The following is a 24,842-nucleotide window of genomic DNA, read 5'->3' as shown; positions in this document are numbered from 1 at the left end:
AACTCCTGTCCCCTTCAGAGAAAAGCAGCAGCTCTTAGGAAAAAAACTGAACATCAGAGTTTTGCTGCAGCAAATTCAGGGGAAAGAGGGGGCAGCTCCACCGTCGGAAGCATTTAGAGAACGAAACAGCGTGAGATCCCGTCGCTGACCGAGCGCCAGCACTTTACTCGCACGTTTGTACGCGATTTGTATCGAGTTGTTCGAGTCCATCTAAAACCACGGCGCAGGAGCTGCTCCTCGGGCGCCCGCTGCCGCGGCAGCTCCCTGCAGCCCGGCCCAGGGCAGTCGGGGAAGGTCTGTCCGTGTGTCCCACCTGCGGGTGCTGGCTTCTGCCTGCGCAGCGGCGGCAGTTCGGTGGCGAGAAACCCCCCTATGGAATCACTTCTTTTTCCTGTTCAGGAGATGAGGTGCAGACACTTTCACTTTACCAGGGATATTTCTTGACAAATCGGTATCCTACAAAACATTAAAGATGAGCAATTAAAACACAGCAGAAGAGCCTTCACGAACATCTTCCTCACCCCCGTTAGTGCCTCCGAGCCAGCGTTCCCCCAGAGAAAATAAGGCTGTTGGCAGGCTTCTGCTCTCGCCCCGTGTTTAATTAATGAAAGACTTAATGGTTTTCTGCACAGCTTCCACCCATCAGCTCCGCTGGGTCAGCAGTTCCCTGGGCACTACCTGCTCGCTTCAAGGCCGTTAACCATGAATTGTGTTTTTCTAGCAGAGTGCCACAAAAAAAAAAAAAAAAATCAACATTAAGTCTGCTGCTGTTCGGTGGTTTTGATCAGTGAACTGTTACAGGCCAACAAGCAGCTCTGACAGAGATAAACGGGGATCAGGGAAAGGAGAAATAAACCCCCTGAGGAGGGAAAGGAGAAATGACCCCCCCGAGGGGCTGGTGGTGCCCAGGGCTGAGCAAGCCACCAGAGAAGCACATGGCAAGGACCCAGCACTCTCTGGCAGGCAGGGAAGTGCCATGGACTGACGGGGCCAATTTGAGAAGGAAATGGTGGAAATGGCAAGAAAGTAGAAGAAAAACCCCATCGGGTGGGCTGAGACCCACGGCCTGCAGCAGGCAAAAGCGGGCAGCGAGTGGTGCAGCAGGACGCTGCCTCCAGCCCCGAGCCCAGCCAAACTCCCCCTGCAAGCACCTGCCCCTTCCGCACGCTGGGAGTGGGAATTTCCCCTCCCAAAACTAAAGGATTCTTTGGAAGATTTCTTATTTTTGATCAAAAGCGACACAATAGAGAAACTAAGGCCCAGCGATACTGGTGGGGCTCAGTTTCTGATTCTTTCCAGCCTAAGCTGTACATCTTTCCCCAGCAGCACTGAGAAACCCCACACTGCTAAAAAAAGCTGTAAACCACTCGCTTTTGGAAATATTTACCCCCCAAAATGGCACTAGTGGACATTTTGCTGCTGATACATTTGCACAAGAGAAGCCACGTAGAAAAACGAGTCACCTTCACACTGCGGAAGAGGTCTTTTTCTCTTGCACTGGCTTCTTTGGATTGCATAAAATTATGCAAGGCGATCTTTGCAGCTGTAAAAACACAGGTGAGATTTAAACAGTGTGTAAAAACGTGCTGCCTTCACTAGGTAACGCCCTGAAAAGGATTGCTGAGCTTTAATACAAGTACCTTTTCCCTTCTTCTGGGTGCCTGGAGTGAGCTTGACTTTGTACCTTTCAAAAAAATAAGAGTTTTCTGTAAGTAGTCGCAGGCCCCCCCCAGGCCAGAACAAGCCCCTGCCCAACCCTTCCTGCAGAAAATGCTGCGACTTACTTGTAGTTGGTCATGGCCGTGTAGGGAGCGCAGATGGGAACAGCGAAGAGCAGGACATCCTCGGGGTGGGGCTGGCCCGTCAGGGAGTCCAGCAGCGCTTCGCCTTCCTGCACGGGCACAAAAAGAAAAAAACAAGAAAAAAAAAAAAAAAGGGAGATTTTCCCTGAAACCCACCAGCACCTCTCCAACCCCTTCGTTGTGGTTTTGCCAGGACTCCCTGCTGCCGCCGCGGGTCGGCTCTCGTGAGGGGGCTACCAAAATGGACTGAATTCAGATTTGCCAGCACTGAATGATCAAGCTGCTGCTCGTTACAGACTGTCTTTACAAAAATCACATTATTTGAAACAGTTTTGAAGGACCCAAACGAGATCCCCAAATGTTACATCTTCACAGGGTCACCAAAAGCCTCCCCGCTCCAGACAACCGTTATCTTCCATTGTTAAAGAATTTAAGGAAATTGACTTATTTCCAGCTTTGGGCAACACCCACAGCCTGTAATTATAGAAAACTTGGAAGCAATTATATGTAAATAAACTCGTAAACTAAGGAGCAGCTTGCACTGCAGCGTGCTGGGGGGTGCAAACACCTCAGAGGCAAAGGCAAGGGACAAACTTCTTTAGCTGGCCTCGAGTTTCTAGAGGGGATGTACGTGATAAAAACAGGGCAGGAAGGAAAAAAAGAGGTTATGTTTTTTTAAAAAATACAGGTGAGCTGGGTTCAAAGTCACAGGCAAGAAGGGGACTTCTACCAGCAAGGCCATGCTCGCTGGAGGCCTGAGCCTCTGGTCCCACTCCCGGGGGCTGCGTCCTGCCAGCTTCGAGTGGGAATAAAACCTCCTCGGCACTTAGGGGAGCTTCAGAGACGAGCATTTACCTCAACTCCCGGCTGATCCTGGTCTTGCTCCTCCTGCGCACACAAACAAAGGAGACGTCAGAGCTGACCTGAGCACACAACTGCTTCCCCCGCCCCCAGCCTCTGAGGAAAATACATTCTTTTATCAGCAATACACAAACCCACGCTCTCACTGCAAAGAGAATTTAGCTTATTTTAAATCAAAGGTAAGAAGACAGTTTTATGTGGGTGAGGGGAGGAATAATTCTTTCAAAACTCTAATTTGCTCGGCACAGGCCAAGCCGGGAGGAGAGATGGGTTGTGATTCCCAGGCACTGACTCACAAGAGCTGCTCTGGAGCGCGCTCGGTTCCAAGTTCAGCTGCACTGAGGGGGAGGCCCTGACTTGGGGGACCCTCGGCAGCCCCCCAGCGAGGTTCCGTGTCCCTCCGAGCCCCCGCTCTGGCAGAGCTGGACACACAGCCTGCACATGGACTGCTACAGGGGGAGCTTGGCTGCTTTTTGAAACCGATGGGCTGCCGGAGTCGCGGCGTTAGGCAGAGTGTTCTCTGCAGCACCCCGAAACCCAGAGCTGCTCACCCACCCCGGGAGAGGAGAGCCCCCCAGTGCCGGGAGAGGCGCAGCAGAGGGTGAGGAGGGACAGGAAGGCAGGGGAGGGGTGAGGCGAGTACGCTGCTCACCTTCTCCTCCTGCTGCTCCTCCAGGGCTGGGTCCTGCGCCTCGTGCAGCAGGATTCCTCCTGGGAGCGTCTCCTTGCCCCCGCCACGACGCACAGCCTTGGGTTTCTGCTGTTGCTTCTTTGCTGGCTCTTCTTTCGTCTTCCCCTTTTTCCCTTTTTTCCCTTTCTCCTCCTTGTTCGAGCCTGCAGACTGTGGTTATGCAGAGGTGGTCAGAGCCCGTGACTGTGCCACAGGGGAAGGCAGAAACTCCCCTCACTCACCCCCAGCAGCTTCATGATGAGCTCCCGGTCCTCCTCGTCCTGGTCCTTGTACTTCTCCTTCATCTTCTTCATTTTACTCTGCAGAAGAAAAAACCCCAACAGCTTTACAAACAATGACTTCTGTGGAGTTTTACACCCTCAGACAAACACCTAGATGCTGACCCCACATGCTCTTTCCTTCCAGGTCTCCTGAACCTCTTTCAGAGCAGGTCACCAGTGACCAAGAGATGGTGGTTTCCGTGAGGAAAGCACAGTGTGCTCAATGCCAGCAGCCCAGCACCATCATCCTGAAACCACTAAGAGCACCACCAAGAGCCTAAAACTACCAGGACACAGAATCGCAGAATCATCTTGGTTGGAAAAGCCCTTGAAGCTCCTCCAGCCCAACCATGAACCTCACCCTGACCGTTCCCAACTCCACCAGATCCCTCAGTGCTGGGTCAACCCGACTCTTCAACCCCTCCAGGGATGGGGACTCCCCCCCTGCCCTGGGCAGCCCATTCCAACGCCCAACAACCCCTTCTGCAAAGAAATACTTCCTAACAGCCAGTCTGACCCTGCCCTGGCGCAGCTTGAGGCCATTCCCTCTTGGCCTGGCGCTTGTTCCTTGGCTCAAGAGACTCATCCCCCCTCTCTGCACCCTCCTTTCAGGGAGTTGTAGAGGGCCATGAGGTCTCCCCTCAGCCTCCTCTTCTCCAGACTAAACCCCCCCAGTTCCCTCAGCCGCTCCCCATCAGACCTGTGCTCCAGACCCTGCACCAGCTCCGTTGCCCTTCTCTGGACACGCTCGAGTCATTCAATGGCCTTTTTGGAGTGAGAGGCCCAAAACTGAGACACCTGACAGAAATTTGGAATTTCTGTCCACGCTTCACCTGGCAACAGCTCAACCCACGGGTAAAGCTTGTCCCTACCTTTTGGCCCCGCTTGATGGGCTGCGGGGCCGGCGCACCCTTAGTGGTGTTAGCAGCAGGGGGAGGTTGTGTTTCTGTCTCTTTCTGCTTCTCTTCAGGCGGCTCCAAGTTCTCAGAGTCGTTCTGCTGCTTCTTTTTCTTCATTTCTCTAAGGAAAACAATCACTTGACACACACTGCCCCTTGTTGTGCTCTCCTGGCAGCATTACCACCCTGCTTCCCCGACATGGGGGAACCCGAGACACATACACTGGAAATAACCCTCCTCAGTAAAACCTCTTGAGTACACAAAAACCTGTTCATTTCCAGCACTCCCAAACGACAGGAGCAGCCGTTGTCCCACAGGCAGGACCCACACTGGAAATGCAGGACGGACAAACCGACACAGACCAGCCCAGACTGGGAGGTGCAAGACACACCCAGCGCCCAGGTCCTGGCGAGGGAACGGGGAGAAGACGTTCACCGGCTGCAAACATACAGAGGCTCTCACCTCCTCTCCTTGGCAGACAGATGCCTTCGCCCCTGGGACTTGCTGTCACTCTAAGAAGTGAAACGCAGTTAGAGCACACCTGTGTCCAGCAGCAGTTCACACTGCTCTGTCAAACATCGGAGCTGGGGCCTTACCAAGTTGGGTTCTTCCTCTCTGGGGATGATTTTCTGCAGGGATCTGTGGGGAGATAGAAATGGAGCCCATCAGCAGATGTAGAGCAGCTCAACCACAGCCCAGACACTAGCTAACTTAGTCACACCGCCAATCCCAGTTTTGGTGAATGGAAAAGGGCAGCAATTTACAAAACAAGTCTTCAGATCTCTGCCAGCTTGTCTCACACACGCACACAAGCAACCAAGCCAGCCTGGGTATGGCAGGTGCTAAAGGAACCGCTGACGCTCAGCACCGCGTGCACGCAGCCCCGCTCAGCCGCAGCATTCCCTGCAGAGCTGCCCGGTTCCACCCGCTCCGTCCCGTCTCCTCACACCCTCCCGAGTGCCACAACCAGGGAGCTGAGCTCAGCTCACAGCCCACGTGCAGAGCGGCAACTCCGCACCCGCCGGGCAGAGCGGCAGCAACTCATGACTCGGTTTCTCAGAACAGCTCTGAAAAGAAAAGGGGGACGGCCACCTCCTGAGGAGCAAAAGCAGCTCAAGGGATGCTTAGGCCGAAACAGGGAAGAGCAGCGATGAAAGAGCCAGATACTCCTGTGTGCACTTTGGGAGGGGGCTCTGAAACAAGTAGCCCAGGAGGAAGAGCCGTGCAGTGAAAGGGCAGGGAAATGGTGCGCAGTGTGCAGGTACTCGTGCAAGCACAGGCTTGCGGCCCCGCACACCTGAGTGTGGAAGGAGTGATGGCAACTCCTCACAGCCCTTGTCTGGGCAGCATTTGAACAGTCTGGAGATCCTCAGAAGTGCTCACAGTGCTGATAAGCGCAGCTGCTTCTTCACTTACCTTTGAGTCTGAAGATGCGACAGGTCGATTGTTGTATCTGGGTAATTTACCTCTTCCTCCTTCACTTCGCTCTTTGACTCCAGATGTTCCACTTCATCTTCAGACTCTCCATCATCCTCTTCGGAGTCACCCTCTGGTGCCGGAGGTGTGTTTACTCTGCCCTGGTCAAGGTCAGCGACGCCCTCGTCACGATTACTCTCAGACGTGGCTTCCACATCCTCCAGTGCTTCCTGACACTCTGCTTTTTCCTCTTCGTTGCTGCTATCTCCTCCTTCTGGGGCGTGGTGAGGAAAAACACAATTCACGTGAGAAACACCAAACCCCAAGCAGTCCCGTCTGCCAGCAGTGCGCACGGCGCCCCAGGCACACCCACTGTACCTAACAGCTCCACTTCTTCGGCCACCAGTTCACTGGCGTTGCTGGAAACCGTTTCCAGATCCTCATCCTGTACTTTGATTTTCCTTTCTTCTCGGTGTCTCCAAACACAGCTTTCATCCACCTAACAACAGAGGTGCCTTGACGTTAGGCCAGTACCAGCCCCAGCGATGTTCGCTAGCCCAGACAGAGAACACCTGACTCAGCTTTATTCTTTGAACACTTTTTGCCATTCAAAAAACAAGAAAACTAAACCAGCACGTTTAAACCCCAGCCTGACAACTTGAAAGCACAGCTAGTGAGGAGACACACGTAGCTGCAAAACCAGCAGACTCCCTAAACGTGCTTCAAACAGAGCTCGTATAAAAATCTAGCAGAGGTAGGAACGTTCACAGTGTCTGTTTTAAAAGACAACAGCGCAAACTGGGGGAGAACAGCAGTGAAAGCAGAGTCATTTTCAGTGAGTAGCATTTTATGGGATTTGTCCCAGTGGGAAAAGACGTAATTGGGAATATACTGATAAGCAAGAACCAGAAAATAAGCCTCCTACAGCTCAAACCAAATTACAAAAGCCAGCAGGAGCAGCACAGAGAAAGCAATACCTTGAACAAGAAGCTAAAGCCCATCATCAGATATGAAGGTGGAAGAAAATTCTTTTTCCCTGAAAAACAAAGGCAGATTCTCGTGAGGAGGTTTAGCAGTTATGTTACATGATGTATTTTCAAAATTCATTTTTATTAGCGGCTTAAGCTACCAAAAAATTACACTTAGGGCTTGTTCTACCTCTTAGATGACAACAGAACAGGAGAAACTCAAAAGCAGTTTAGCTAATGATCTTCTGTCCCAGGCTCAGCTAGAAATGCTGCAGCAGCTGCCTGATACTCAATCTAAACCACTCAGATTTTCAGAAGAGTGGGATCTGCCGGCTGGCACACAGAGAGGGGCAGCTACGGCATCTTCAGACAAAACACCTAATTCACATTATTCCTTTGTGTCTCACCTCGGATCATGAAGCTTCCAGTAGTGAGGTATTCTCCTGTAGGTGCCGTTTTAGAAACCTAAAAAAACATGATAAACTGTAAAGAGTCTCTTGTCACAGAAGGCCAGCACTGTGTAGTAACCAGCAACATTCAAGCAAGCTGCGTTTTTAACTTGTGGGAACAGCTTTGCAGGACTCTGTGTCCGTGGGGTTCTTCCTGTCCTGTGTAAGGTGTTTTCCTAAGAGATGTTTCAATCACACACTACTGGCACTATGTTTTAGAAGCCCTGGGTGAGTAACCGGGTTATTCAGGAAATAAGAACACTAAAGGCACTGCAACTTTCAGTTTAATGTAATCTCTCCACCCAAACACTCGAGCTGACTGGAAGCACAGCAAGCCTGCAGTTAATACACAGGCTAGAAGCTCAACTGAAAAAAAAAAAAAGAAAACTTAATTTTCAATAGAAGTCACAGAATCCCAGAATCATTGAGGTTGGAAAAGCCCTTGAAGCTCCTCCAGTCCAACCATGAACCTCACACTGACCGTTCCCAACTCCACCAGATCCCTCAACGCTATGTCAAGTCCTTCTCTGTTAGTAAGAAGCCAAACCTGCAACATACCCTCTGCCATGTGCACGTTGTATCAGAGATTACCCCTCCACCCCTGCCCCTAAGCGCCGCAGAGCTAGGGAGAATCATAGAAACACAGAATCATTCAGGTTGGAAAAGCCCCCTGGGATCATCAAGTCTAAGCATCAGCCCGACTCTACAAGTTCTCCCCTACACCATATCCCCCAGCATCTCATCTAAACGACCCTTAAACACACCCAGGGATGGGGACTCCAGCCCCTCCCTGGGCAGCCTATTCCACTCTCTGACCACTCTTTCTGTGAAAAATTTTTTCCTCATGCCCAGTCTGAACCTCCCCTGTTGCAGTTTAAAGCCGTTCCCTCGTGTTCTGTCACTAATTACCTGTGAGAAGAGACCAGCACCAACCTCTATACAATGCCCTTTCAGGTAGCTGTAGAGAGTGATGAACCCACAAGGAACGGTATCAGAGACCAAAACTTCACCCACATCCCTCAGTTCCCACACAGAGACACTTCGTCTGCAGCCGCGCTCCCCTCAGAGCTTCTGTCTGCAAAGCTCATGCACGAGTGTCCTTACCTGGTTGTGGGAGACCCACCAAGCACTGGTGACGACACGGGCATCCCAGGCAGCGCTGTAACACAAGGCCATGGTGCCAGCCTCCGTCAGGGTTCGTGGAGGGATCGGTTCACCTACAAAGGAACACCCGGCACACCCCTGAACGCCATCCACGCACAGCAGGTGAAATTCTCCACACACGCACTAAGCCAGCGCGTGGGCTTTCCCCGGGCCTGCCTAAGCTTGAAGGTGGTAAAGACAGAGCAGAGGCAGCGTCAGCAGCTGCTCTTCACAGCTCCCCACCAGAGGCTGCAGCCCTGCAAGCGAGCGGTAACCATGCTCCTTGCAGCACAAGGCCAACAGCCACCACCTCCCAGGAACAGGGCGCGGGCAGGCTGAGCTCCCACGGGATCCATCCCACCGCGCTAACGCTTCCCCGGCTGAGAGCAGCCCCCTCTGTCAGCCCCCAAACTGTTGATGCCACCCACAAAAGCCGCAGCAGGGATCTGCGATCCTCCACTCGCCCCACCGCCTCTGCCAGCGACTTAACGCTTGTCTGTGAGCACATCTCCATTCCTTCCTCCCCACTGGGGGCTCAACGGAGCAATTGCAAGCGGTCGGGAACAGCGGGGAAGCGGCAGCACTCAGTCACAACCTCACCCTGGAAGGGACTGAGGCCTCCTCTCACATCACCGAAAGCGAGTACCACCGCGAGGTGGGGAAGGCAGCTCACGGGGCTGGGCTCGGACGTGTAACACAGAGACCAACAGTTCACAGTGTCCCCAGGCTTCTATGAGTCCCTGCGCCAGCCCCGCAGCAGGTACCTGACGGGTTCTTGATCACACAGCTCGTGGCTCCGTGGAGATCCGCGTGCACGTATACGTCCCCTGGAAAAGCAGCGACTCGGATCAGTCACACACGTGGGAACCACACAGATCCCTCGAGCTAAGGTGAAGGTTTCTAACGTTTGTGGGAAACAACTATTTTGTCTGCAAGGAGCAGGATGGGAAAAGGATACAGCAGCCTTTTCGCCCATCCCAGTTGTCCCAGGGAGAACCAGCAACTTTGCTGCTGACGGGCATCCGTCCAACCTACTCTTACCCCACAGCACTGGAGGGCCCAGCCTCCCTCAGCAGACCCCCAGCACTCCACAGACAACACACACCAAGTCTCCGGGACTCACCTGCCCCAAAATCCCCTTTTACCCAAGACCCAACTTCAGAACAAAGCAGACAGACCTTCCCGTGTCATTCTTGTACGTTTACAAAACTGGAAAAAGAAGAGATAAACTGATAGACGCCACTTAATCAGACTCACCTGGTTTAAGATACCGCTTTACGATCAGTTCATTCTGCTGTTGATCTCTTCCAGCAATAATAAGGTAATTCTCAGAACTAATGAACCACAGGAACTTTTCAAACCTGCCAAATTACATCAATCCATTGTGTGAAAAACACTCGGAAGAACTAATAGAACATCACAGATATATATTTTTATACCAAACTCTTGAGAATATCCATCCTAGCATCTACAACTATAAGACACTGCAAATAGTTTCACATCTATCCATGTGTCTGGGGCATAGAAACAAAGCAAAGTACAGATACAACATCACTGCCAACAGTATTTTGAGATGAAACAACAAGTACCATCGCTATAAAGTCCTGTTTATTTTCATTTTAATAATTCAGTTATTAGACTATAAAAAGCTTTGTTTTTTTTTTCTTTTGGTGGTTTTTGTTTTTTAAATCTACTGTTACTATTTCAGATATTGAGCTGCCAGTTTCCTGTTTTCACTAAGCCCATATTCCTGGCTGTGCTAAAAGCAAAAAACTCAGCTAAACTACAAGTCCATGTCCACTGAAAGGAACTTTCCCAGGCAAAGGCACTAAGAGGATCAGCTGTAAGGAGACTCAATACAAAGCGTAGTGCTTAGAAATCATAATTAACTCCACTTCTAAGCTAGTGGAAACTCAGCCTGACGCAGTCGTTCCAAATTTGCACGCGTTCGCAGGACGTTGGGTAAGGACAATGAAACTGTACTTGCCAATAGACCTTCCTGGCTTTCTGAATGGTGGTCACTGTCTGAACTTCCCTCAAGGTCTGCTTCGTCTTCTTCTCGGCCGATTTAAATGCCTGTTCAGACAGAAAGCGTGATCGCAACCCGCCAGCACAGAATTGCCAACGGAACGGTAGGAAAGTTGGTTGAAAAAGCTCAGAGATGTTGCCCGAGTGCTCTGCGTGCTGCGGCTCACAAGCCTGCATCCCCCTCATGCACACTTAAGAGAGCTGCCCTAAAATCTCCATAAATCTCCACCCTGAGATTATCAGCTCTCTGACCGTAAGGATTTCCACCCATTTCTGCTGGTCTGTGACCACCCAGCTGAAGTGTTCACAGTGCTACTGGTGGAAAGCAGATGGTAGAGCAGGGACCTGCGATCTTCTGGGCACCCTGAAAGCTTCAGAATGAAACAACCCTGCTTGGATGTTTTTACCTTTCATGTCTCATTAGGGCTACTTAGACCAGGGTCAGGATTTTCCACTTATCAAAAATAGGGACTTTGCTTTTAAGTATCTCCTAAAAACAAAGAAAAAAATACCTTTTCTGCGGCTTCTACTGTCTTCTGTGTTTTCTTAGCTGCGTGTCTTTTGTGATCATAGTACCTGCGAAACACAAGTTTATTGGCAGCTGAAATCCCAGCAGATTCACTCACTTTTACAAGTACTTATCGTGGTCCTCTACATTTGCCATTAAGCATTCAGTTTTGAGATATTTTTTTTTAAGCCCAGATCTTTGGCTTAGTCTTCACCTGAGAAAAGCAGCCAGGTGAAGTAAGTCCCCTCCTCAGGAAGACAGAGCAGAGCATTTGGGTTACTGTTCCTTGTGTCACTGTGCAGGATTGTACTCAAAAGTAAATTACTGTGATAGCTAGAGACTAGCTGCTACGCAACAGCGAGACACTGGTTGTGGACCAAGAAAACGCATGTCCTAGAGCTCAGGGCAAGCTACTCATTTCAATCTCTAACTTCTATTTTTAAAAAGATACACACAGAGCCCTTCCTATGATGTTATCACTAATAACTGCAAACATACAGAAACTTCTAGCACCAAAACACACGTTCACTGTAAATCTTACTTTTTGGCATTGGCATACGCAGACAGACTGAGATCAACATCAACTAACGATGGTTTGTTTTTCTGAGGTTTCTTCAACTGTTTGTTTTTATTCTTTTTCTTTTTTCCCTTTGGTTCTTCTGTTTCTTCCTTCTCTAAATCAGCATCCTCCTCCTCCTCTTCCTCTTCAGATAACACATATGGGTTCCTAAAAACACATGACATCATATGATTAAGATAAGAGAACTGGTTATTTTTCACCCTTAGTGCAACACACTCTTATTTCTATTCTCTCATAAAGACTGGAAACCCTTAAACCATTTTCACTCTGCAGCTGCAGGAAGGCCCCAGGATACCTTACATGCAAGTTTATGTCTTTGAGTCAGCCAAAAAAGAAAACAAAGGTAGAAGATAGAGTCCAAATTTTCCAATCCAAGAAAGTGACATTTTCCAGGGCAATTTCTTCTATCAAAAGGCACATATCCATGCTATCAACCTAGAGAAAAATCTACTCAAAATGAAGAACCGTTCTGAAGATTTCATGAAGTAAAAGAAACACAAGACATTCTGCGTGTGAACGCTGCATGGAAAGAGATCAGTTACACCAACATACAGACTCACTGAACAGGACAGCAATGTGCTGGTTTAAAACCTCAAAAAGTATCTGCTCCACTGTTTTCAAAGCATGCTGAGCACACACTAGCTCGATTTGTACCTGCTTCTCGCCAGGACATGAAATCCTGCTCGATACAGCTGTACTAAGGCTGTGTAGCAAAGGGTGACAGAGCATAAAATCATGTTTTTCATAAAGGGAACTAGATGTCTGTAGTCCTCCGTACTAAGGGCGCATGATTCAGCGCTTGGTGGACCGAGCGGTTGGATCGGCGAAGTGATCATCACTCGCTGCTAAAACTGATGGAGAAGTGTCTGATGACAGTTGCCAACACAGAACTCACTCCTGGCAGCACGTTTATTCTATACACTAACATTTCTGAAAGCGAGGTAACTAAATATTCATGAATTAACTTTGCCATATTACGGCTTTCATACCAGAAGTTCTAGCTATAAAAAAAAAGAAATTCTTCCTTTTTTATCTCTAACATCCTGACTGGGTGTCAGATCAGGTTTTTAAAGACACTCCAAGTCCTGTCTCACTGCCAGCACTCTCATCAGGACTTCTGCAAGAACCAGCATCCACACTCACAGCTCCCAACAGCCGTGGTCTTGAACCATTGGCTGCTCAGCGGACTGCTGGGAGCAGCCAGCAGCACCGAAAGGGCCGGGACCACACGGGGATTTGAGATCAAAGAATAGCAAATCTGTTTGCAGATTTAACTGCTGACTGACAGACTGGAGCTTTGGACCTACACTGCCTTAGGACACCTTCCAATGTTTTAGACTATAGTCAGACAGACTCTAAAAATACCAATAGAAATGTTATTACAGTAACTGAATTACTATTATTTTTCAAAGCAAAAAAGAAGGCATCCCTCTGCTCACAGAACTATGTTCTCTTCGTGCTGCTGTAAGAAAAACGGAACAATTTAAATACCAACGCACAAGCTAAAAAGATACCTGTCTCCTACACAGCTCAGTTGGTCCCATTTGCCTTTGGTACAGGTGACCTGCAACGTACTTACCGCAGCAGCATTGTGATATGATTTGTCTGAAGCTTTAATTCTTTGATTGCACTTGCAACGGGGTCTCCCTGTGCCTGAGCTTCTTTAACGATGGCTCCAATCTCCGTCCAGTCTATCTGGTTGGCTAACGCGCTACGGACCACCTGGATGGCTCGGTCGACAATCTCCAAGTTCATTTCTATAAGTTCTCCTTTCATCTTATCAGCTTCCTTAAGGAAAGAAAAAAGTTTATACCCATTGAAGCTCAACACACACTCAACAATAGTTTTTAAAAAAATAAAAGTAGTAATTAATATTGAGATGAAATCCAAGGATGGCGTTGAAGTGATCATACAGGACAACGGTCAAACTGACTCCTGGGAGCAGAGCAGCACAAACAAATTTTGGCAAGAGCGGTGCAAAGCGCTCGTAAGGGAGCAAAGCCCTGCTGGGCTGGCCTAGGCTCCCTGAGGGGCTACAGCACGCTCACCGACAACGGAAAGCTTCGCTCTGGGGTCTAACGCTGACCATAGCAATGCAGACCAGCAGGTACAACTCTTCAAGAAACATTATATATCATCTTAGTTAAAAAAAATTAAAATAAATCTCAGTTTTACCTGAGCTTGCTGAAGAGCTTCCAGTCTGTGCTCATGGTCCCTACGGACATTTTCAAGTTTCTTCAATGCTTGTTTTTCCTTTTAAAAACAAATAAGATGGAAAAATATAACTACAAATGGCACCTTATCACCTAATCACTGCAAGACACTCAATGCAGCATTCCAGCACAGAAAAATACAGAGATGCGGTCTCCAAAATACTGTTAACGCTACTACTTGTATTCCAAGCAGAACCAACTGTGATGTTACACATCTTGAAATCCACTCCCTGACCACCCCTGACTCAGCATTTCCAAAAAAATAAGGAATGTCGCCTCCCCCATCCCAGGCTACAGGAACCAAACGAAGCATTTGAAGCTCCGAGAGCCACCTCAGCTGCCCCACTCTTAGATGAGAGCATACCTGCTGCAACGCTTTCAGATCAATTTTCTGTCCCTCCAGCTTGGAGTAGAACTCGTCTGCTGCCTGCAAGACAAAATCAGTTTTAAGAATCTCCAAGTGGTACTAACTTACACCAGCAACAAGCAGGCAGAGGAGGTTCCGCTCAAGAGAGGTGGCTGCAAAGCACCAAAAGAGGAGAGAGATGCTAAAACAGGGTTAGTAACTTCCTCCATTTTACCTTCGCATGACAGGAGTTCAAGGATATGTCTCACCACAAACCAGGGGCACAAGACAATAAGTGGCCAAACTATGTCCCACATTTTTTGCTAAGGAATGATGAAAAGGAAGCTGCTGTTCGACACAGTGTGCTCGTCAGATTAAATGATTGCAATGATAGACCTGTCTGCCCTGAATTCCTGCTGCTTCAATAGATCAGTTAAAAAAAAAACAAACCACACAAAAAACCTAGAAAGTATGCCTAAGAATTGCTCCTGGTATGCCAGTTGCCAGACACTGTGCTTGAAACAAAAGAAGAGGAAGGTTTTAGGCTGCTTGTATCATCACTCTGTGAAGGAGATGACAGAAATTCAGCCAAGAAGCAGGACAGGAAAGTGAAATGGGAATTCTGGAGATCAAGGTCAGGAACAACACACAGTTCATGATTTTAGATGTTAATGAGTCAAGGACCAGGAAGGACAACACTCAAGGAAATACTAAATCAGGTGCCCAAAGCTTTTAAAGTAGCAACTGGGAAAATATAAACGTGATGACTGTGATGACTGTTTGCCTCCAGCGATACCTCGGCGTCTGAACTCTCCACTAACAAAATGTCTGACCAGGACTGGTAACAGCCACCTTCCTGAGAGGCTCAACACACACCCCCGCTCAGTGCCACGGGCCGTATTTCAGCTACAGGATCTAATTGAGTTAATAAAGACAACCCTGCTCAGCAGGAGCCTAAAAGCCCTGTTTTACTTGGCCTTTTCTGCATTAAACATTTATCCATAAAATGAATCATCTCTTCCAAGGTCTATGTTTTCATTAACAACTTCTGCACTGTATTTTAGTTACTCTTTTTAGCATCAGTCAATTAAAGCACTTAAGTACAGTATCAGCAAAAGCACTGTACCTTATTGAATGAGTCAAATTCCAAGTACGGACATTTTGAATGTTGAGAAAACAAGAAAGGATGAAATTCCTCATATCTGTAAAATACACATTTGATATTATCACCTGAAAACTAATTTATATTATGCAGACTAGTAGAAAAAGAAATAAATACTTCAAATATTTACGTGTAGATATCTTCTGCTGGTTTATCTGGTTCCAGACTTGGCTTTTTCTCTCTTTTCTGGATAATATAACCCTAAAAGAATATATAAATAAATCATCAGCATCTGTCTTTGAAAAGGATCCCCCTTATCTTGGCAAGGCAGCAAGTTTTAGGTGCTAACCTACTGATCAGCATGAGACAGTAAATCATTCTAGCAGGGAGAGCTTGTGGCAGAAGCAATGTGACTGAGTAAAGCCCTGACTGCTTGCTTGACTCCAATTTCTTCCAGAAAAAAAGGTGAACTCTTACAAACCTCAGGACTATCCTGCAGCTTATCACACAAATGCAGTTTACGTGCAGAACAGCATTACCCGCTGTTAAAGCACAAGTGCAATTCTCACAGGACCTACATAATCTGCTTTGTAAATTATTTAATTGCTGCACAGCCAGTGCAAGGAAGCAAGTTTTATTCCCCATCACTACCTGGAGCCCAAGCTCACAGACTAAAATCTGTAGCTATTAACACCAGGAACAATCATGTGCTGAGCAACACCTGCCTACCAGTTTAGTTCTGCAATTCCTGCACAACTGATAACCAAGCTGCCCACCTGAGACCCACCTTTCCACTGAAGTTGTCAGTTAGTGTCATATATTCTTCTGCTTTCTCTAAAGCAGTAAGCACTTTTTCAATATTTTCTAAAGAGAGAGGGGGGAGGAGAGGAATATTTTAAAACACCTAGAACAGAAAGATATTTTGATATAAACAAAGCACAACAGCAAATCAACAAAAGGCCCAGGCAACTGCTCTTCCAATTAAGTGCCTGAAGCAACCTGTCCAACCTAACCACGTTAAGTAGGATTCCAGCAGGTCTCAAAAATAAAATAGCAGCTATCCTTTACCCCTGGTGCTTCACTACAGCAATTACCATTCATTTTAAACAGGAGCCTCAGCACGCATTTTACATCTGGGGAATTTTTAATTAAAAAAAAAAAATCTATATAGATACTTTAAGACATAATTATTCAAGTTTCAGAAAAAAAAAAAAAGACCACATAAGTGCTAATACTTTATAAAAATAAAACTGGAGAGGCAAAGCATAAACCAGTAGCTGTGAGAAGTTATTTGTTTGTTACAACGTTGATTTATTACAGCAACATAATGCAGTAGAAAGTAAAAAATCCTTTGGATTTATGGCAAATATAAAGCACACAAGAAAAATAAGACTACAGAAAAATCTATTATGACTTTATTACCCAAATCCATAATTTCCCAATAAACATAAAGCTGCTACTTTATCAAATCCCCACTGTGTGCGCTATATCTAAAGGAAGACTTTGATGCTAACTCTTCTATACAGAATTCTTATAGAACATCCCTTTCCGTAGCCAGAGTTCACCTGACACGTAAGGTGGTATCTCATTATAAAACAATTTAGACTATAGGGGGAGTCTGATGGTTTTTCTCCAATATAGTCACAATTCAAGAGTTTTAATGTGAACAAGGTTGGTCCCCAACCTAAACACATTAAAACCATATGGTCAGAACCACAGGTTTAAAGGTTACTCATCTCTTTGGAAAAAGAATACTACATAGACATAAAAACTACCATATTTGTAGTACAGCCTTTAAAATGCTATTTCCCACATACCTTTACTTTCCATTTGCTGATCTATTTTGACATAACCAGAAAATCCAGCTTCTATAAGGCAATGCTCAATGAGAGTGGCTCCATAAGCTGTTAAAAAAAAAAAAAATGAAGACTCATCTGTAGAAAACATTCACAATGAAATCTGTAGTCACACAGAAATGACGAGAAGTGTTCCAACAAGTTAGGGCCATGAAACTACAGCCAATCCCTAGAGAGGCTGGGGAGAGCGAGGGAGTTGTGGTCCCAAATTCCAGAGGCAGAGAGAGAGATGATCGGGACCCCCGGGGTGACCCTCTTGGAACTGCTGGGCTGGGCAGAGCAGGGGTCTCAGCTCACGGCTGATCAGTTCTTAGAAACTTAAGGATGCTCAGGCTCATCTGGAACTGGGAAAGGTCTAGAATAGAGTGAGGATATACAGGAAGGATGGGCTTCACATGGGCCCAAATGGAATGAAACCTTTACATGTAAAAGGGGGTAGGAAAGATTCTGAACTGAAGAGTGTAGGAAGCCCAACCCCGGGGTGGCAACTGCCTGGCTTGGGGTAAGGTACTACAAAACGTGAAGCCATACAAACTCTGCAGCTTCAAATAAAGAATTAGGAAAAAGCTGGCAAAGACAAACACGATACGAATGACAACAGAAACAGATGCAGCCCGGTATGAACATGGTGCAGACAAGCAGCAAATGCAAACAGATATAAGCTCCTCCAAAGATCCTTAAAGACTAAGAAACAAGATGGGGCCATGGAAAACCAAGTTTAGTTAAGAACACTGAGAACAAGCAAAGCAGAACCAGGAAGGAAGGAAGACAACCCCATGGACAGTGCTGCACCAAGCTTAGAATGACATCGCTGAGCTTAGAGTAGGTGAACGGGATCTTAAGAGTCCAAACAAATTAACAGGATAACCACTTGAAAATAAACCAGCACAGTGCTGTGGGAATGAAAAGCCAGGCCTACATCTGGGAGATGCAGTAGTAAGGCTGCAGTGTTAACTGCTGGTCACCCTAATGTGCAGAGGGACAGCCAAGAGGCTGTGAAAGCCAGACACAGACCAGCTAAATCAGGTTTCAATCAGCCCGGCCTGGCTGGACAGATGCCATGTCATGGTACAAGGCTGACACTAAAATTTACCTGGATCCACACTAGCACAACAAAAGCCTGAGCAATCTCCTACAGGCGTTCTCAGCTCAAAAGGGAAGGTTACATAAAGCAAGGAAACTTCTTAGAAGGAAAGAAATTAAAACAATTAATAAAAGGCAATGTCTGCAAACAACCTGCAGGCTATTTAAAGATGTTATTTTGGAGGTTCAGAACAAATGTATACCACTTATTAAACAGTGTTTCAGAAAAAATCCAAGGACAGCTGGTATGACTAAACATCGAGTTAAGAGAAACTTAAAAGCAAAAAGTCATCTGAAGTTGTGTCCCTTACAGAAAATGGGAGACCAAATTCTGGCAGGTGAATGTAAAACGCAGCAACACTGGCCAAAATTAATCATGACAAAAATCTGAAAAAACCCCGTCAAGATGAATAATGAAGCCTTTTCTGGATATATCATAATCAGCAGGTTCAAGTGATCAAGGTGCAACAGGAATACTCAGATATGACAAGAGCAGGAAAATTAATGTCTTGAGTTTCTTTTACTGTGTAGAGGCACAGGGAAGCTCTGGCTGGAATGTTTTTCCGCAGGCAGTATGCCAGAAAATCTGCCTCAAATCCAGCTGTCAGAAGAGGTGAAGGATCCAACAGGCAAAACAAGTAGCACTAAATCCTCCAGATCATGCGGCACTCAACCAGACATTTAAGAGAACTCAAGGACAGAGATGCCAAACTTAACTGCAGCTTGCAACATCTCTCTTGCCTTTGCAGCAGAAGCACAAAGATTTTTGCACTGGCAATTTTAAAAAGGGACTAGAAAACTATCAACTGTTTTTAGCCTAAAGACTAGAACTAGCAGAGAGCTTTGCACTAGATAGAGAAGAGTCAGCATAGTTTTGTATTTGCAGCATAACACTACAAGAGAGTTAAAAAGCACAAAGATGAGGGAGGTCAAACAGACCAATCTACTTAGATTTCCAGAAAGCATTTAGCAAAGCTCACCCCAAAGCTCTCAGAGAAAACAAGCTGGCACTGGGTAACAGGATAACCCCTGCCTGGATAAAAATGGGGCTGAAAAACAGGAAACAGGGAGGAGGTATAAACTGTCAGCTTGCATCCTGGAGGGAGGGGAGGAAAGCTGAGCTCTACGGGGACCTACTCCAGGGCCTGCACTGATCAACATGCACTGAACTGCCCTGGGAAGGGGGAACAAAGGGCAAGGGACAAAGCCTCCGGATGAAACACAACTCATCTAAGCCACAGAGACAACAGTCAGCTGTGAAGAACTGGAGGAGATGGAGCAATAGCGAGTGATTAAATAAAGAACCGACACATAAACTCACTGTAAAACAATATAAAATTATGTACGTGAAGAAAAACTATCCTACTTATGCATATGCCCCGCTGATGATTTCTTCTGGGAGCAAGACCTAACAACAGATGGTCCTGTGGAAACATAAGCTCAATTGTCAGTGAATACAAAAGAGTCAAGCTGTGTGTTGGGAATTATTGGGAAAGGAACAGTGAACAAAACAAGGGAAATCATGCCACAAAATAAATCCATGGTGCACTTCCACTGTGGATGTTATGTACACTTTCACTTCCCCCATTTCAAAACAGGTAGAGCTAGAAAAGGCACAGAGAAGGGCAACAAGGATAATCACAGGCTTGGAACAAGGCAAGACTATGTAGGCTGTGCAGTAGGCTGCTCAGCCCAGAAATTACTAAGACTAATAAAATGAGTGGTGCAGAGTTAGTAAACAGGCAGCAACTGTTCACATTCTCTTCAAATCCAGTACTAGAGCACCAAGTAACACTGGTGGGATGAGTTGCAAAGCAAAGAAAGGATGTGATTTTTCATGTGACATGCGAGTGGCAATCCTCACCACAAAAACACTGTGGATGCCAGACGTTCAGACAGGTTCAAAATGAGATTTGGTAAATACACACAGAAGGAAAACCCAACCCAAGCTATTAAATACCAAGACGCCCGCTGATCAGTCATGGGAAGTCTCTGAAATGTAAAACTGCTGGGATTGAGACTCTTCTGGGAAAATATTGGTGTGCCTGTTAGGGCTGCAGAATGGCAGGGCTGGTGACCAGGCACTGGCCCAAGGTTAAGCTGACCGCACGGGACATGAGGAACTACAGGACACAACAGGAGAAACTGCTGGACATGTTGCCAGCAGCATGAGAAGCAGCAAAAATGAGAGAAGCAGCAGGAGGGACGGTGGTTTCACAGGTGGTTAAGGAGGAGAGGGGTGAGAAACAGCCGAGCTCACACAGTAAGTGAAGGAACATTTGTGGTCCTCGAAGAGAGTGGAGCCTTGCCAGGCCAGCTGTGTCTGCGTAACCAGATCAGTGACACTCTACAAGGTCAAGGTTAGCTAGATAACAGTGTGAGAAATACCAAATTCTGGTACGGATATAGCAAAACTGGGACCAGTGGGGGAAAGTAATTAGCAGTGGGGTGTTTATTTTGGAGGAGACCGAGATGGAAAAAGAGAGGGACAAGGGTGGTGAAGAAGAGAATCAAGAAATGGGGAAAGTAATACTTAGGTCTGCAAATCATGTGATTTGAGCTGTTCAGGGGTACCTGCCAGGCAATCCTGTGCTTGATCAACACTGCCAAATCAGGGGATAAACCAAACTTGTTCTGACCATGTCACACAGATCAAATCTGTTTCTATGGTGAGGAAAACTGAGGTGCAGGGTGCTTTGCCCAACTACCAGAGAACACCCAGACAGACATTTCAAGCATCCTGGTATTACCACATCAGTACTTGTTCCAGGACTGGCAGCACTGGCATCCTCCACCCACTTCCTAACAACATCCTTGCCCTGACTGTACATTTAAATCTCCTATTTGGTACCACTAAAGACAAGACACTGGGCAAAATGCATCAAGTCAGCACTTCAACAGGGTCCTCAGGGTCCTCTCAGGTCCTCATCACTGCAGGATCATGGCAAGGCTTATCTCTTTTCTGATTCCAAGCCAGCTGCACAAAAATCTACTCTGTTTTCAAAGGCTTAGGATTTTTGTAATTTTTCAAACGTACATAAAAGCAGTGTCACGAACAACATCAAAAAAGAAAAAAAGACTGCTTGAAGTTGTTCTAATTTTGAGCATCATCTAAACATAACACGTATTGACCCCATTTCATTTTCTAATAAAAAACAATTACTTACGGAGATGCGGGTTAAGAACCCTCTTCAGTTGTTCCCCTTTGGGTGCATTTGATATTATTTCAGTTAACCTGTGAAAGATAATGGAGAGTTGCAAGAGCACTGAGTTTTAAGACTACATTGTATTGCTTAGAAGCTACAAAACGTTTTAAAAATTGTTTTTTAATTTAAAAAAAAAATGTAAAAAGGCCTGTAATATGTGGAAAGACTACCCAAAGACATGCTGCCTTTCACAGTTCCAAATAATTTGGGGTTATTCAGACACTGACACCATCTAAAAGCAACTACCTTTCCAAGGTTGGCAGAGGCGCAGGCGCTTTCGCACTGTCGACCGGGTATCGTTCCCGAACCGCAAACCTGACGTCATCCGCTTCATCCGTGCGAAACCTCAGAATGTTTAAAATGACATATTCGTGGTCTGTCAGGACAACGTTACCCTGCGAGCACAGCACGGGGGACCATCAGCAAAGGCCACGCTCAGGTGCTGGCTTACAGAGGGCACGCGTGGAGCTTCACACTCACCCTGTCGTAAAGCTCGACGATCAGGTGATAAGCAGCTTCATCGCTTCCAAACTGGAAGTCCACAATTCTGTCTATGCCCAGCTGTTTTACACTGACAAGTCTTCTGGTCTTTAAATGCTTACGGCACTGCCAATAATGGGAGAAAATGTCCGTAAGATGATGCAAACAGAGCTGCTTGGGATGTTTTATACTGAAAGAGATTCTGAGCTATAGATGCCTCCCGTGACACTGACCATTTCTTACTTAATACAAATACCATAAGGGTAAAAATGCTGATCTTGGCAATTCAGAGACAAGCCAGCTCTTAGTAAAATAATACCTTGATATTTATAGGCAATATAATTGTTCCAGATTCTTAAAATTAAGCCATTTTTGCCACTGAAAACTATTTGTTTAGCTCAAGAACTGAGTAGCTAAAATTCAAAGAGTTTATTTTACAAAGAGAACTGGGATTATCCCCACGCCCACATCTGATGTGGAAAGTCACCCTGGAGAACCTTTGCTGAGTCATTTCAATGAGGCCACGGGGGCTGAGCAGATTCAGGTTGCATCCCTGCAGATCTACCTGCAGGAATGGGGCCTAACAGCCTGCGGCAAGATCCGAACCCTCCACATCCAGCAGATGGAACAGCAGGAGTCTATTTGGGACATCCATCCTAAAAAATTGGACAATCCAATGGGAATAACAAGGACTTTGCTGGAGTAAAATTCCAAAAGGTTTGGGTGGCCCAGAAAATGTCTAGCAGATCAATATTAGCCTTCATAAATTTAAATTTTCATTTTTTCAGGCCCTGAATATCAACGACGTGACCCTAGGTCTGCATTTGCTCTTCCCTCGTCTTCAGTCACCCGCCTGATCAGGATCCACCAGGCAAATCCTTCCACTAGTTTCTTCTGTCTCCAAGGACAGAACATGAACGTTGCTTTCTGATACTCAGCCACCTTATTCAAAAGAAACTGTAGGTTAGTTTACCTTCATTGCAAAGCCAGACGGCATCATATTTTTTGGCCACTCAAACTCAGTTGTGTGAATGCGTATACCAGATTCAAGCAGCAGCGTGGCCTTGCAGTCTGGTCTGTTAAAAAAAAAATAAAGACTCACCACTTGGCACACGAGCAGCCACCCCTTACCACACGCCTGTCTGCACCCGAATGAGACCAAAGCACCCCAAACCAGCAGCACTGTCTACAGAAAACACTGCTGTCGAAACCAGCAAAGCCCCCAGTGCTGCAGCCAGGCTGAGAGCAAAAGGACATCCACGTTTTAAGCTTATGGATAATGTGGCAAAACTCTTGGCAAGCAACGGAGTTAAAAATTCTCTGACACAAGTGGAGGCAAGCAGGTGAGCAAGGATCCACCTCAGACATGGGTTAGGGATGGGACAGGAGCCTGGGCACCAGTATCACTTCCTAACTGTTGCTTTTTATTCCTCCAACTCTTCTCTTCCCCCCCCCCCCCAAAAAAGAAACAACAACTGTGTGTTTTTACACTAACACTTTTGGCCTTTTGTGTATTTTCTGGAGTATTTCACACTTCATATGCTATCTCCCAAGACCTTCCTGGGCAAAAATTATTGCATTTTATCAAACAACAATAGAATTTCACTGAAAACTAGTCAGAAAAGTCACACACCTGTCAACACAAATTACACACATACAAAAAAAATCTAGTTCTCATAGGTATAGTAACAGCATAAAGAAATTTAAAAAGTTCTTACTTTTGAAGGCGAATAAGGTATGTCTTATTATCCACATCATAAACATTGTTTACTCTCATTCCCAATAAGCTGTCAAAAAGAAAACACATGCTTTGGAGAATACGATACACAAACCACACAAGGGGCTGAAAAAATCCTAGTGATAATCAAAATATACAGAAGTGCAAGATATGATAAATTGCCAAGCGGTAACTGAAGAGGCAGCAAAGGAAGATTGAGCTGGAAGCCAAACAACCAAAAGTGGGAGAAATTACTATTAATGGATAAAGTGCAAAAAGCTAAACAAACTGATGCAAGGACAGCCACTGTGGACACCCCCACTGCAACCTGACAGCTTCTGGATCTCCAGTGCAGGATGATGGCCAGGCTGCTGGCTCCTGCAAAATTTACTGGTTATACTGGAGCAGTCTGCTCCTCTGGGATAACGTCATCAGCTGGGGAGCCCTTTGCCAGCATGGGGCACCAGTATTCTCAGTACAAGCACAGAAATGGCCTGGGGGCTCAGTCTCAGTCCTCCTTTTGTTCAGAGTGCCCTGGACAGCAGAAGGGTATCAAGGCTCCATGGGGCACGGACCTGAGGAGCTTCTCAGCTCAGTGGGAGAGTAGGTGACAGACCACAGCACCTTCCCCACGCACACAGGGAAGGAAAAGCGCTCAATTGCTCCCCAGGGAGAGGCTGGGGGACAGAAGCAGGACAGTGAGGGGGGGGGAAACAAGAGCGCCAGGCCTTCCCTGATGGTGTGAGAGGGGAGGCAGAGAGGACTCGGTGCTCTGTGGCAGGAGGGGTGCTGGGGGCCACCCAGGCAGCATCAGACAGGCCCTGTGCTGCCCCATGGTGCGGTGCAGAGGGGCAGGGCAGAGCGGGGGTGAGGCAGCGAGGTAGGACACGGCGGAGGGAAAGAGAGGGGTTGGGCGCGGAGCCCGGACTGCCGGCGGGAAGCAGAGCGGCCCCACACTGCCCCGGTGGGGACGGAGCGAGTCGAGGGGGGGGGGGCGGGGAGCAGCCGGGCCAGAGCCAAGAACCGCTGGGCTGAGCGGGGGGAAGAGAGGCGCTACCGACCGGGCCGGGTCCCGCTCCTCGGGGCCGCAGCGGGCAGGAAGCGGACCCCGCGCTAGGAGGGCGACCCGGGATGGGGGGAGCGGTACCTCTGCCGGAGCTCAGCGAGCACAGCCCGGATATCGATGGTGCTGAAACGGGACTTCATGGCGGCGGCAGCGCCCGCCCGCTCCCTC

At 47.2% G+C, this 24,842-nt stretch overlaps 1 protein-coding gene across 2 annotated transcripts; it reads right to left on the bottom strand.

The window, feature by feature from the left end:
* Positions 1–131: 131 nt before the first annotated feature.
* On the bottom strand, positions 132–24,842 carry NEMF (nuclear export mediator factor). 2 transcript variants are annotated; one of them, XM_074821182.1, is made up of 33 exons: positions 24,756–24,842; positions 23,610–23,678; positions 22,865–22,967; positions 21,892–22,017; positions 21,658–21,806; positions 21,373–21,440; positions 17,084–17,170; positions 16,054–16,130; positions 15,457–15,527; positions 15,291–15,366; positions 14,183–14,245; positions 13,781–13,858; positions 13,185–13,393; positions 11,567–11,752; positions 11,030–11,093; positions 10,477–10,565; positions 9,747–9,850; positions 9,254–9,316; positions 8,451–8,563; positions 7,305–7,362; positions 6,907–6,965; positions 6,308–6,428; positions 5,930–6,203; positions 5,110–5,152; positions 4,976–5,025; positions 4,487–4,634; positions 3,576–3,653; positions 3,316–3,504; positions 2,658–2,690; positions 1,785–1,891; positions 1,641–1,684; positions 1,464–1,543; positions 132–456 (listed from the first exon to the last, which is right to left on the bottom strand). In XM_074821182.1, the coding sequence occupies exons 1-33, from the start codon at positions 24,812–24,814 to the stop codon at positions 379–381; spliced, it is 3,216 nt and encodes a 1,071-aa protein (XP_074677283.1). In that variant the 5' UTR covers positions 24,815–24,842; the 3' UTR covers positions 132–378. The 2 variants fall into 2 exon arrangements, with proteins under 2 accessions (XP_074677283.1, XP_074677284.1); XM_074821183.1 differs by having other exon boundaries at positions 5,930–6,200.

This window comes from Strix aluco, chromosome 4, assembly GCF_031877795.1.
Source record: "Strix aluco isolate bStrAlu1 chromosome 4, bStrAlu1.hap1, whole genome shotgun sequence".
NCBI lineage: Eukaryota > Metazoa > Chordata > Aves > Strigiformes > Strigidae > Strix > Strix aluco.
Note: the sequence above shows the minus strand (reverse complement) of the source record. Positions and strands in the feature narration are given on the sequence as shown.

Bases quoted from the DNA above. Each gene is read 5' to 3' on its own strand.
- NEMF (XM_074821182.1), bottom strand. From the start codon at position 24,814: ATGAAGTCCCGTTTCAGCACCATCGATATCCGGGCTGTGCTCGCTGAG. The intron at 9,317-9,746 runs GTGAGTCTGATT...CTGCTTTTCCAG, and splicing joins AAAGCGGTATCTTAAACCAG to GGGACGTATACGTGCACGCG. The intron at 2,691-3,315 runs GTGAGCAGCGTA...TTGTGTGCGCAG, and splicing joins AGGAGCAGCAGGAGGAGAAG to GAGGAGCAAGACCAGGATCA.